Source organism: Euleptes europaea, chromosome 6 (genome assembly GCF_029931775.1).
Source record: "Euleptes europaea isolate rEulEur1 chromosome 6, rEulEur1.hap1, whole genome shotgun sequence".
NCBI classification, from domain to species: Eukaryota; Metazoa; Chordata; class Lepidosauria; order Squamata; family Sphaerodactylidae; genus Euleptes; species Euleptes europaea.
The window spans coordinates 93,506,720-93,519,961 of NC_079317.1; the positions used below are offsets into that span (position 1 = coordinate 93,506,720).

Sequence of the window (13,242 nt, forward strand, 5' to 3'; positions counted from 1 at the left end):
ACTTGCTGGGCGACCTTGGGCCATCCCACACTCTCAGCCTGGACCCTGGCAAGTATTTGGATGGGAGACCTTCAAGGAATACCAGGTGTGGCGCAGAGGGCAGGCAAAGGCAGACCACCTCTGAATGTATCTTGCTTTGAAAACCCTACAGCAGGCTTGTCCAAACGGCGGCCCCGGACGGCTGTGAATGTGGCCCAACACAAAATCGTAAACTTACTTAAAACATTATGAATCAGCTATCTTTAGTGTATTTTAAGTGCGGCCCAATTTAGTGTTAGTGTATTATATGTGCAGCTAGGCTTACCAGGTCCCTCCTCTGCTCTGGCAAGAGGTTATGGGGCTGCAAGTGTGATTGTGCATGTGCGTGCGCTGGTGCGCATGCGTGTCACTTCCGGTTTTAAACCGGAAGTGCCGCCGTGCGAGGGGCCTTTTTCCCCCTTAGTTTGAGTGGTAAAGGCCTTTTACCACTCAAACCAAGAGGGAAAGCCCCTCGCAAGGTTTGTAAACCGGAAGTGCCGCGCGCGCTTGTTTGCAGAGGGGCAAATTGCCGGGGGTTTACCCGCCACCACCGGCCACCGGGCAACCCTATGTGCGGCCCAAGAGAATTCTTCTTCTTCCAATGTGGCCCAGGAAAGCCAAAAGATTGGACACCCCTGCCCTACAGGGTCGCTGTAAGTCAGATGTGACTTGATGGCAAAACCAAAACCAAATGGCTCATGTTGCCCCTATGCCCATTATTGCGAGCATGTTTTTGATGGTAATAAGTACACATGAGTACATGAGTATTTGCGTGACAGCTCCTCCTCCTGTGTTTGGTTGTGTAGATACAGTTTGAGAAAACCTGTGGTAGAATATCTCTGTGAAACTGCTTCTTTTACTTCATCAGAGAGCTGCTTTGGTTATCAGAAGCTCATTGAATAGGCAGAAGATGCTTATCCCCCAAAGCAGATAGTTGTGCTCTAATTGAGCTTGAAGTGGTTCCAGTAGGTCACACAATATTATGTCAGGATTGATTAATAGCAGCGCGATGCAGATGGCCTAGAGTTTCCAGCTGTTCTACATAATTACAGATTTTACAGTACAACATTTGAGAAACTACGAATGAATTCCAAGCTACAGCGGCCGTGACGAACAGAAGAGTGGTCAGTTTATAAACACAGATGAACATTGCATTTAAACTTCCCCAGAGCCCTCCCAGTGGGCAATTCTTACAAAGGCCAGGTAGCGCTGGCGGTTGAACGGAGAGCGAGAAAAGCCTCTCCAGATGTTGGGAAAACCTTGGAAGTCATGGTGGGAAACGGCCTGCAAGTCAGAGCGGGACTGTTCCATCACAGAGGACTTGGGGCAAAAATCAGAAGCTGGTTTTGGTGAATGAGTGGAACTGTAGTGAAACCTGAAATGGTAACACGAAAGGCCTTTGAGGTGTTCGTCTGCAGTGATCTATTATGTGCTGCCATTAAACCCAGTTGACCCAAAAGCTGCTTTGAGAAAAGGAATGGGCTGGGGGCTTATAAGTGCCAGCAGGCCATGGATTTATTTATGGATGTTATCTGTGGTCTGCTTTTCTCACTGAGACTTAAGGCGGATTACAAAATGTAAATCAATGAGATAAATAGGATGATGCATCTAATAAGATAAGTAATAGGACTAGGCATTGCTGATGTTTGACATGGCGCTGTCATCTGAACACAGCATAAGTATGACATAGGTGTGCCAGCTCCGGCTTGGGAAATACCTGGAGATTTGGAGGGGGGTGGAGCCTGAGAAGGGTGGGGTTTGGGGAGGGGAAGGCCTTCAATGGGGTATAATGCCACTCTCCAAAGCAGCCATTTTCTCCAGGGGAACCTGATCTCTGTAGTCTGGAGATCAGTTGTAATCCCAGGGGATCTCCAGCCACCTCCTGGAGGTTGGCAACCCTAGTTACACATGTTAAGCAACACATTGATTGCAGTCAGAACATGAACCCAAGAAAAAGACCTGGTGGGAGGAATTTCATTTGCTAAACGGTATCAATTCATTAAACCTTGTGACTAAGAAGAAGCAAAGTACCCCAAAGAAGCACAAAGCAGAGTGAGGGATTTCAAGTAGGTCCCTATCCCTTCCAGATCTCATAATCAAAATGTAGCCGTGTGAAATGACATAAGCAACGAGAATGATCAGAGAATAAAAACTGCAGTTGTCAAAGCTGAAACATGCGTGTAAGTTTATTACTCTTAAGAAACAGGTACACAGGGAAATAGTTTTACTTTGTCACATTTAGAAGTCTGTAGATAATATACAAAACATCAAGTCCATAGAAAAAGATGGTTGATAATATGAAGGTCTGTGGCATAACTGACCAGCAAAGTACTGAAAAGTGTAACCATCATTTTTATAAATAAAAATGGTTATATGTATGTATTATTATTGTCTTTTAAAGGGTCCTTGGAGCACGTTTATGAATATATCAATTTTGCAGACACCAAGCTGGGGTGACTACAAATTCTCATACAGTAAAAAGGATATTAATTTGGTTAGACAAAGCTGTTATTGATTGTTCCAAGGAGAAAGTGGGAGCTGTTAAATAACGTTACATGATGACAAGCAAATTCACGTTTTTAAAAAGTGGCCTCAAAATTCAGAAAGGGAGAAACAGGGTTTCATTTGATTTATGTCAAGAACTTTACACTAGCAAACGAGGGCTGTGAACTTAACAATTTCCTTAATTCTAAACTAGTATTGTATGGAAATATTTTAAAATGGAAATGTAATTGTTTTGTGGGACACCTGACTCTCTATGTGGCATGAAAAATACTCGAAAGCTAAAAGAACACAGACAAACTCAAACAGAGGTATAAATCATATCCTCTACGTGGTGGTTGATACTAGCTGCTGTAGTATGCATTTGGTTCTCTATCACAGGATAGAGTCTTCATCTCTTCCTCTGGTTAATCTGCGGTTGTGGCTTCTGGGATGCATGCCGTCATGCACTGGCACTCGTCCACGTAGATGTAGTCATAATTGATGGTTGTGCCATCCCGGCATGTCAATGACACCTCTTTCTTGTGGCTCTTGAGTTCCTGGCAGCAGGTACATTTGTGCTGCATTGCCCTGGCCTTAGCGGAATACCTGTCCGGTTGAAAAACACAGAGTTAGATGCCCACCGTGAAAAGCAATTGGGCTACAAAGGTTGACTGCTGAGTCTCACTAAGCCCAGCCTGGATTTGCTGCTTCTCAGGGCCAAATTAGATGTTACTGTTTACATGAGTTCACCACAAGGGCTTGCAGCCATGCTGCAAGTCCCAGTCGCAGCTCTTGTGTAATAAAGTGCAAATGGGTGTGAGTCTAATTGGGACCGTAGCATGGGGGGAGGGGCTCCCTCCCATGCTGCTTTTGGGAGCCAAAACAGCCCAGGGGCTGCAGATAGGGTTTCCAACCTCCAGGTACTAGCTGGAGATTTCCTGCTAATTCAACTCATCTCTAGCCAATAGAGATCAGTTCACCTGGAGAAAATGGCCGCTTTGGCAATTGGACTCTATGGCATTGAAGTTCCTCCCCTCCCCAAACCCTACCCTCCTCAGGCTCCACCCCAAAAACCTCCCGCCAGTGGAGAAGAGGGACCTGGCAACCCTAGCTGCAGGGGTGAATGTTATTCTCGCATCTTGAGAGAATACCCCCCAGTCCTGTGAATTGGCTGCTGACGTGGGGGGCGGGAGCCCCTCCTGTCCCCACTCTGAGGTCCTGATCACAATCTGGCCCCTCTGTGCTTTTTGCACAGGAGTTGCAAACACATGTAAAAAGTAACATCTGGTTTGGCCCTCAATGCAATTAAAAGCCAAAAGCCCTACTCTAAATGCTAGAAGTGACAGAGTAGGGTAATGGGGTGACTTCAAAGTGAGCACTGATGCTGTTGGTATATGCTTCACATCACCCGTTCTTATTAATTTTAATCCATTTTGTCCATAACACATTACCAAACCAATGGCGAATCCAAAACAACCAGGAGGGAAAGAGGAACACATTCACACAGTAACCTTAAAAGAAGGTTTATGTTTTAGTGCGAAGCCAAGTGTGGGGGATACTGGGGCAATAAAGGTATATCACAGATTGAGCTTCTCATTCTGCTATCACACCTGCCCCTGCATAAACTTCCCATGCATAATCACCTTCCATGCCGAGTCCAGGATCTCTCATGGTCGCTATGTGGATGAGAGGATCCGAGTGGTGTGTACATGAAAACCATGTAGCTTTATGTCTGGATGCATGAAATTAGGACTATCAAACACTGAGGTGTCTAGTAATATCAGCGTCCGGCTGTCCTTGACTAGGAATTGGTGGAATTCTACAGGTCCTGTAAAATGGAATTATTCCACCAAGCCTACAGTTGAGGGTAGCTATAGTTTTCCCTCAGAGCTGGCCTCCCTACCCACTAAAATGTGGGGGTCTTGACTGTTTTTTCTATAGTTTATTTTTTTTTTAAAAAAAGATAGGAAAAAAGGGGGAGGCGAAAAGGTAATAAGGCATTACATACAGTACACTCTTTTCTCCTTTTAAAAAAAAGATAGGGGAAAAAGGGGGAGGGGAAAAATCAGGAAAAGGTAATAAGGAATTACATACAATGCACTCTTCTCTGGGATCTTGACTGTTTTTTTCGGGCCCTACAGTGGTCCTTGTGCCTCAAAAATGAGCACCATCTCTTTATTATTTTAATATGATGATTTTCATGGTGCGGTTAAATGGTTTTATCTTTATATAATGATTTTAGTGTATTTTACTGCTTTTTATATATTAAGTATTATATGGTTTGCCGCCCTGAGCTGGCCTTGGCTGGGGATTAAAGACGGGATAAAAAATCAAAATAAATAAATAAATAAAATATGCATACATGCTTGCATTAGATTAATCAGCACAACTGAAGTATTGATGTATTCTCAGTATTTGCTGGTGTGAAAGAGTAGAATTGGAACCACAGAACCACCTGAATGTCACAATAGGTAATGCATAGATCAGTGGTTCCCAACCTTTTTTTGACCAGGGACCACTAGGACTTTTTTGTTCAGTGCAGGGACCCCAAGGTTAAAAATAAAAATTCTGAGAATTTGAAAATAAACGTTAATCATAACTGTTAGTTAAACTTTAAGCTTAGAATAATATTTAAATATATATTTTTATAATAGAGAACTTTTAATTGAAAATATTAATTTATTATGGGTTTATAACTTTGTTTCGCGGACCTTAATTTAGTTCTCGCGGACCTCTGGGGGTCCATGGACCCCTGGTTGGGAACCAGTGGCATAGATGAATAGCAGGAGAGCATTTATGGACAGCAAAGCTTTTGACTGTGTGGGTCTTGAAAAGTTATGGTTGGTTTTAAAAGAAACGGGTGTGCCACAACATCTGATTGTTTTGATGTGCAGCCTGTACTCTGGTCAAGAGACCCCTGTTAGGGCAGAATATGGAGAAACAGAATGGGTTCCAATTGGCTTAAGTGTCAGACAAGGAGGAAGACAAGAATTTTATCTCCCTCTCTCTCCACGGCCCTCAGTTTGCAAGTCCTGAGCAAGGCTGTTAATGACAGGACATTTTTGGAGGTCGTTAATTCATACTGTCACCATAAGTCAGAAGCCACTTGATGGCACTTAACACACATACACAATACTTACATGGAAGAACTTGGGCAGGCCCCTTCACAGTAGGTGAGTTCTACTAGTTCAGATGATACACAGTCATTTTGACGGACAAGAATCTGGTTTGTTTGAACTTTACAGTTTGCTAAGACAAAAAGAAGGCAGGGAAACAAATCAACATGCATCCTATCTTGCCTTCATAATTCACACCTAAGCCTCACGTGGGAAGGTATATGGAATTGCACTGCAGCCTTGATCATCATATCTTCAGTAATAGAAAGCACTATACCTCAGTTGACTGTGCTTTCACACATCCTGAATAATGCACTTCCAATCCACTTTCAATGCACTTTAACGATCATTTGCAAGTGGGTTTTGCCATTTCACACAGTAAAATCCAGCTGCCAAGTGAATTGAAAGCAGATTAAAAGTGCATTATTTGGCAGGTGTGAAAAGCGCTTGAGCGAAAAGGGCTTTTTGAGCAACCATGTTGTACTGCCCTTCTTGAAGAGTCAATGGAACATGAATGGTTCAGCCAAGGGTGGATTGGGGATCTCTCCAGGGGTACTTTTCTCCATCCCAAACAGTGGGTTGAACCCCAAAATGCCCTTCTATACAAGAACAGAAAACCCCTTTTATGAGAAAATGGGCGTCTTGGATTCTACTATTTGTGAGGGATAGATAAAAAGTTCTCAGCCTTAGCAGAATGGAGTTGGGTTGAAACTCGGGTTGAAAATTGTTCGGTCCCTTCTTGTAACAAAACAAAACAAAACACAGCCACTGCTTTTCATAGGAGCTGTGTAAAACTTCACTTACTTTTGGGTTTGCACATTTTACAGCAGCCGTCAGGAGTCATCTCAGTTTCATTCTTTGGAGCAGAAACAAACAACAAAACAAATCACTCTCTCTTCAAGATGAAAGAAAAAAACAGCTTTCTAACGTTGTGTTTGCATTGTATCCTTAGCCTCAAACCTGCTATACAATGGACACGACACGGAAGCATGGATTGCAGCCTTTGCTTAACATGGTCGGTTTTTAAAAAGGATTTCTTATCATTGGCAAACAGTGAAGCCTTTTAAATGGTAAGACGTGCACTAGAAGCGAACTGCCGTTCTCTGCTTCATCATATAAATGCACAAGAAACGTGCCCCTCTAAATACAACTCTGGAATGCACTAGGCTTTAAGAGGGGAGTGGGCATGTTCATGGAGGATGGGGCTATCCATGGCTACTAGTCAAAATGAATAGTACTCATGATGCACATCTATTCTCTCCAGTATCAGAGGAGCATGCCCATTATATTAGGTGCTGGGGAACACAGGCCGATGCAGTTGTCTTGTTTGTGGGCTTGCTAGAGGCACCTGGTTGGCCACTGTGTGAACAGACTGCTGGACTTGACGGGCCTTGGTCTGATCCAGCATGGCTGTTCTTATGCTCTTATGTTAGCTGTATTTCCACTGCAGTAGGATAGCCCACAAATGGCAGTTGAATTGTTTTGAAGGCAACACTTTGCAAGACTTCAAAAAGCATGCTCCTGATAGATAGGTGAAAGTCTCATCTTTGGATAATGGTGCGAGTGATCACATAATCTCTCTGTAAATTTCTTGAGATCACATTCATTTTTCAGCTTCAAGAGAGTAAGACCAAACAGGATTGTAAATAAAGAGTTAAACTTACGTCACCACACTCATTTGGGTCAATGATGGGACATGTCCTTCTAGAACTGACCAAAATTAATTGATCATCCTCTTTCTCACATTCGTAATGGCTGCAGTTATTGGATTCTGGTTGCCAAATATCACCAGGCTGTTGATATGAATAAAAGAGAGAGCATTATTGTGCATGTTTGCAAGCTCTAGCATAGCAAACTGTGACCTTTAAAAATCTATTGTACATTTTCTGGTGCACCAAATTTGGAGATTTTCCAACCCAGTTTTAGTTATGGTTCAGCCACGGAAGATTCTTGTAAGTCTTATACAATATGGTTAGTTACACAAAACATGATTACCTTGAGCACCTGAGTGGTGCCATTAATGTTGATGGTGCAAGTCACCTGGACACACTTTCCACAACACTCTCCAGCCGTTACCTGGTATTCATAACCCTGTTGGTAGAGAGCAATTGTTAACAAGGCACTGGCTCTGTAAGAGAGGGAGCCATATGTAATGATTTAATTAGAAAAGAGCCAGTTACGTTAAGCTTTGACTTACCACTGAGCATTCTGTATCACATTGAATTGGCTCACACTCCACAAGATTCCTCTTGGAGCCTGGGTCTGTTTCATGACTGCAGACGCACGTTTCACAAGAGTCACTTGGAATGGATCCTCCAGGCTGGGAGAAGCCAAAAAATGGTTTATTATAAACAAAACATGTCAGAAATTTTATGAAAAACTCCTCGTCTTTCTTTAGCTAGACTGAATGCTAACCCCTCTATGGTTATGCAGGGCAGGATTTTGAATATACCATACCCAGACAGGACCTGTCCTTGCTCTTCTGGCTCTATTGATTCATTAGCTCATGCCCTCTTTCCAGGGCTGTTTTGGCCTTTGAGGGAAGACTCATCTGGGCCACGCCCTGTAGTAATTACCAGGTGGCTTGCTACCATGCTACTTGCACGATTCACCCAGGTCCGATTGCTTTCTACTATTCAACAGCAGACATCTCACAAAGGCCAGCATGGGGTAGTGGTTACAGTTTTGGACTAGGATCTGGATGACCCAGGTTAAAATCATCAGTCTGCCATGGAAGCTCACTGGGTGACCTTGGGCCATTTACACATTCTGAGCCCAACCTACCTCACAGGATTGTTGTGACGCTAAAATGTTGGAGAGTTATGTAAACTGCTCTGGGTGGCCGTTGGAGAGAAAGGTGTGGTATAAATTAAGCAAATAAACAATATAGCTAAAAATGGGTTTGTTTGTTTTAAAAAAAAAGTAGGGTTGGAGGGTGAGAAGGAGGCAGGGAAAGGTGAGGATATGGGGATTGCCAGGAGAAGGGAAAAAAGAAATAGAACTGGGTGGGGGAACACAGGGGTAAGTGTGGTGCCCCCAAAAAGTTCTTGCAGGTTCCCTATGTTGCAACTTGGACCGGGCCTGGCAGCCACACAACAGAGCCATAGTTTTATTGGATGTGGCCTACTGGAATGGGGGGAGGAGGATAAGCTGAAAATGGGGATGGGCAGATAAAGGTAGGTTCATTAGTGGGAGTAGGGTTGCCAACCTCCAGGTGATAATCAAATATATGCAGCCACTATGGCTAAGAAAATAATAACAAAAACCAATGACACCGTTATGTTCTCATAGCATTTGTTGCATCACAAATGCCTAAATAACATATGAGGTTGCAATCCAGGTGGTGGCTGGAGATCTCCTGCTATTACAACTGATCTCCAGCCGATAGAGATCAGTTCACCTGGAGATAATGGACAATTTGGCAATTGAACTCTATGGCATGGAAGTCCCTCCCCTCCCCAAACCCCACCCTCCTCAGGCTCCGCCCCAAAAACCTCCCGCCGGTGGCAAAGAGGGACCTGGCAACCCTAAGTGGGAGTGAAGGGCAGAAGGAACTGGGGAAAAGGAAGAGACTGTAACAGCTGCCAGGGAAGGCACAAAGGAATTAGTGGAGGACGGGAAAATGAGGTACCCACGGTGAGTTCTTGCAGATCCCCCACTTGTTTTATATTAAAAAGTAAGTGTGGGATTTACATCTAAGTTAGCATGTTGAGGATTAGGCTGTATGGTATCTAGTCAATTAATCATATTCTATGACTCATGACAAATATGTATAAAAGATGCAGTACTTAGACAAAAGTCCCCTATCCATAAAATGCCCCTACCCCAAATGGCCATAGTGGAAATGTAGCAACAAAGAGTAAAATACCAATACTGAGAAAAAGGAAAACAAGGGTATAAACTGCCCTAATGTTTTATGAAAACACGACATGTGGCAATAGAGGTTGCCTATAATTAATCATTTTCCAGAGTTAATGAAGCAACCATCCCTTTAAAATGGTTGTTTAATCATCTGCCCATTTGGCCATTTATGTGGAGGTAGTTTAAATAATTATCATACGCATTTCTACTCGTTGTTGCCTACACAGAAATATTTTTCCACTGTAGTATTCAAAGGGTAAAATAACAGACTTGCGAGTTTAAATTTCACCTTGGAATTCAAGCAGGCCAAAGCCCCTCCGCGGCACACATATGAATTATAAAATTATTAGTTCCTTTGAATGCAACCAAACATTTAATATAATTTCTGTAACCAAGGGAACCTCATAAAAATGTAGGTTTTTAAACTTAAAATGTATCTCAAACCTCATACGTGTCTTTTTAAAAAAGCATTGAAAACAAGATTTTTTAAACATGTAAATAGTAATGCTTGCATTCTTACTGAATAAACTGTTTCGTTGACCACACAGATATCCGGTATTGGTTCTGAAAAGAGAAGTAGCTAGTTATTTAACAATATTGGCAGGAGAGTATTGCAAAAATAGTTTTAAATTTTCTAACACACAACTAAATAAATAAACCTTTTATATTTAAGTGAGAGGAGGTAGTGAATATTTTATGTCGCGGATACAGAATTAGGGATGCCAACTCTCAGCTGGGAAATTCCGGGAGATTTGAGGGCAGAGCCTGGGGAAGGGGAGGTTTGTGGAAGGGAAGGAACTCAGCAGGCATAGCGACATGGTGCCCACTCTCCAAAATAGCCATTTTCTCAGGGGAACTGATCGGTGTAGTCTGGAGATCAGCTGTAATTCCAGGAGATCTCCAGGTCTACTTGGAGACTGGCAACCCTAAGATAAACATTGCATGTTAAGTGTGGTAAAAGTGGTCTGAACAGACATGCTGGAAACTGGTTTCAGTTTCTAGAATGCATTTCACTCCTACCACACATTTACACAACCCCTTCTATATTTGCTCCAAAAGAAGTCCTTCTATAGCACTTACTCCAAAATCAGAGAAAATAATGGAGTACATTAAATAATAAAGGAGTAGACATAAGAAAAGCTACCTTACGCTCAATCGGTTGCCACTCCCTGCTAGCAAACAACGGGTTGATAAACTTAAAACGGATTATCAGATATTTGGGGAATTAGACTGTTACATCTGCCTTCACTATACATTTATTCCCACTACTCATATGTTTTCCTCTCTTTAATTCTGCATCGTTTTTGGAATGTGTACTCCATAAAAATGTAAATCAGAAGCGTTAGAGCTTACCACAGAGGAAGGAGACACAGCAGTCTCCTTCAAAAAGGACTGAGGTTAACTGGTATCCAGCTTCACATGACCTCTTGCGGTTGGAGCAGGCACTGGCATTGCATACTGTGGAATAATTATGAAGAAAGATGAATAAAAAGTCTAGCACCCCAATGAAACCTGACCCAGTAGGCAATGTACAGACAATACAAATATTTTACTTAAGTACTCTTTTAAAGCGCAGCTGATTTGCCTCTCTAGTTCTGAGGGTGTGAGAGGATGGTGGACTCCATATGTAACGCCATACAGACACTGAAAAGGGGACTGTCTGGCACCAGCAAGGGAGGGCCAAAGGTTATGGGAGGGGGCCTGCAAAATTTTTGTTAAAACGGGAGTCCTCAGGTTGCTAAAGAACTGATGTTGCAAGGAAACATCATTTTTTGATAGCAAAATACATGTTAATAATGTTAAGATTTAGTCATTCCCCCCCCCTTGATTCTGCTCTCAGCTGCAACCGTGAGATAGAATTTTTTTCCCCAAAGAAAGCCCAATATTAGAAATCTACTTGGGGTACAATGGTAGCTGATGTTACCTATTTGTATGTAGGGTGAAGATCTGTGGTTGCCCTCAACTGAAAGCTGTGGGGAAAGCTTTTGTTTATGGAGATTCTCTGCCTTCAGGAACATGGACATGAATCCTACCAATCTCCTCAGCAAAATCTGAAACCTTCCTCCAGCCTAAGGAAACTTTTCCCCACAGAAGTGATTCTTTCAGAGTAGGAACTGTCTGTTAAGTTGGAAGAGGGCTCTTCAGACTGGAGGAAGGCTTCAGACGCTGCTGAGCAGAGTGGTAGGGTACATGTCACCGGCTATCATCCAGGGAAAAAAGAGATTATAACAACACAAATAGTTTCATTCTAGATGAAGTGAGTTCTGACTCACAAAAACTTATGGTGGGATACCTTTTGTCAGTGTCTGAAGTGCCACCAGACTCCTGTTTTATTTTGCTGCAACAGACTAACACAGCTAGCCATCTTGAAGTATTTTAGTAGTATGCTGATGTATAGTTCTCTCTGAATTTTTCTACCACTGTCATGTTTTGTGTAAGTTGATTGCGGTACGGGCAGAAATAATGGAATGCAAAATTTGACCAACAGGATCTGTTGATGTTGCCTATAAATGTGAATACTTACTGCACTGAATTTCTGGACAGCATGGATCTTCTGGTGTCAACACAGAGACAGGCATGAATCCTTCTTTCTCACAAGGAGGTGTTGATGGTGTTGAGCAGGGCTGGGCCGTACACTGTACAGTCACAGACAACTGGTCGCAGATACATTCTTGACAGTTGCTCCTCCAAGTGGTACCAGGCTGTGAAAGAAAGAACCCTTTTTTATTATGGCAATGGCATCTATCACCCACTTCTTGGCTCTTCTGGTTTCTTAAGAAGGGCTGCTTATTTGGTCTTATACCTTCTGTAATATCAAACGTTATTGCCCAACGTAGCAAACATAACTGATCACAGAGAAGTTCTAACTTGAAGGGGGAGGTGTCTCAGGTTTTCTTTTGAAAGAAATAAAGCGAGCTTTTAAAAATGGCTGCACAGAATCTCCTTAGATTATATCATACAGAGCATTCTCAGTTTCAAGCTCCTTCCAGGCTTTTGTCTGGTACATGTATGCAGGAGCTTCACTGGGTCCCCTGCACAGCTCGATTGTTTTCCTCTAAGACCTTGAAGCACAATACATACAGTTTTCACGATGCTGACATTTCCATCACTTCTACGCACAGCCTGTCTCTGTGGACCATGGACCATTCTGGTAAACTTCAGTAGCTAAAACACTAGTACAGGCCCCAGTTCAGAAAGGGCTATAAGAGTGCTGGAACATCCATCTCCTCCATTTGACTGTCATTTAGGGAGTCTACAGGATGCAGTTTTTTCAGACTATGTTTGTTTATTCCTCAAAAGCACATCAATATCTTTAGTCTGTGCACGCTACTGACATAACTGGATCCATGTGCTGTGTTAATAATAGGTACTGTTAGACATTAAAAGTCTATAATGTGAAGGAATACTCTGAAAATGCACTGAGCCTTTGACTGATGCTTTGTCTCTTGACCCTCACTACAGTATCTTTGCCCAGATCCCTACTAAAACCCAGTGCTGATGACAACTGCTGTCGTTGGTGTAAATATACATGCAGTAGCAGAAGGGTAGATCCATATTGGGATGAATAAGTGGTCTCTTCTGGATCGCCATATAATTGTCTGTGTCGGCCATATACTTCGGCAGTCTAGGTCTAGGACCAATAGTAAAATACTCACCATTTTGGGGAATCCTTCTGGTCCAATGCAGACTGGAAGAAATAAAGAGATAAGAATTCACACTGGTTCCAATTGCACACACAGGTGTAAGTTGATTTAACTTTACA

General features: G+C 42.7%; 1 protein-coding gene and 1 long non-coding RNA gene across 2 annotated transcripts in view; both read right to left on the bottom strand.

Annotated features, from left to right (window-relative positions):
- Window positions 1-2,927: 2,927 nt before the first annotated feature.
- Window positions 2,928-13,242, bottom strand: part of LOC130479563 (mucin-5B-like) — a 74,258-nt gene continuing 63,943 nt past the window's right edge. The window contains exons 40-49 of the mRNA XM_056851961.1: window positions 13,136-13,167; window positions 12,004-12,181; window positions 10,833-10,937; window positions 10,000-10,043; window positions 7,816-7,938; window positions 7,614-7,709; window positions 7,283-7,411; window positions 6,423-6,474; window positions 5,643-5,751; window positions 2,928-3,108 (exon numbers count right to left, since the gene is read on the bottom strand). Coding sequence (XP_056707939.1) covers window positions 2,928-3,108; window positions 5,643-5,751; window positions 6,423-6,474; window positions 7,283-7,411; window positions 7,614-7,709; window positions 7,816-7,938; window positions 10,000-10,043; window positions 10,833-10,937; window positions 12,004-12,181; window positions 13,136-13,167 — 1,049 coding nt within the window. The remainder of the gene's footprint in view (window positions 3,109-5,642; window positions 5,752-6,422; window positions 6,475-7,282; window positions 7,412-7,613; window positions 7,710-7,815; window positions 7,939-9,999; window positions 10,044-10,832; window positions 10,938-12,003; window positions 12,182-13,135; window positions 13,168-13,242) is intronic.
- Window positions 7,292-7,929, bottom strand: LOC130479356 (uncharacterized). The gene is made up of 3 exons (XR_008933368.1): window positions 7,816-7,929; window positions 7,614-7,709; window positions 7,292-7,411 (listed from the first exon to the last, which is right to left on the bottom strand). It is a non-coding gene; the product is annotated as an uncharacterized LOC130479356 (long non-coding RNA).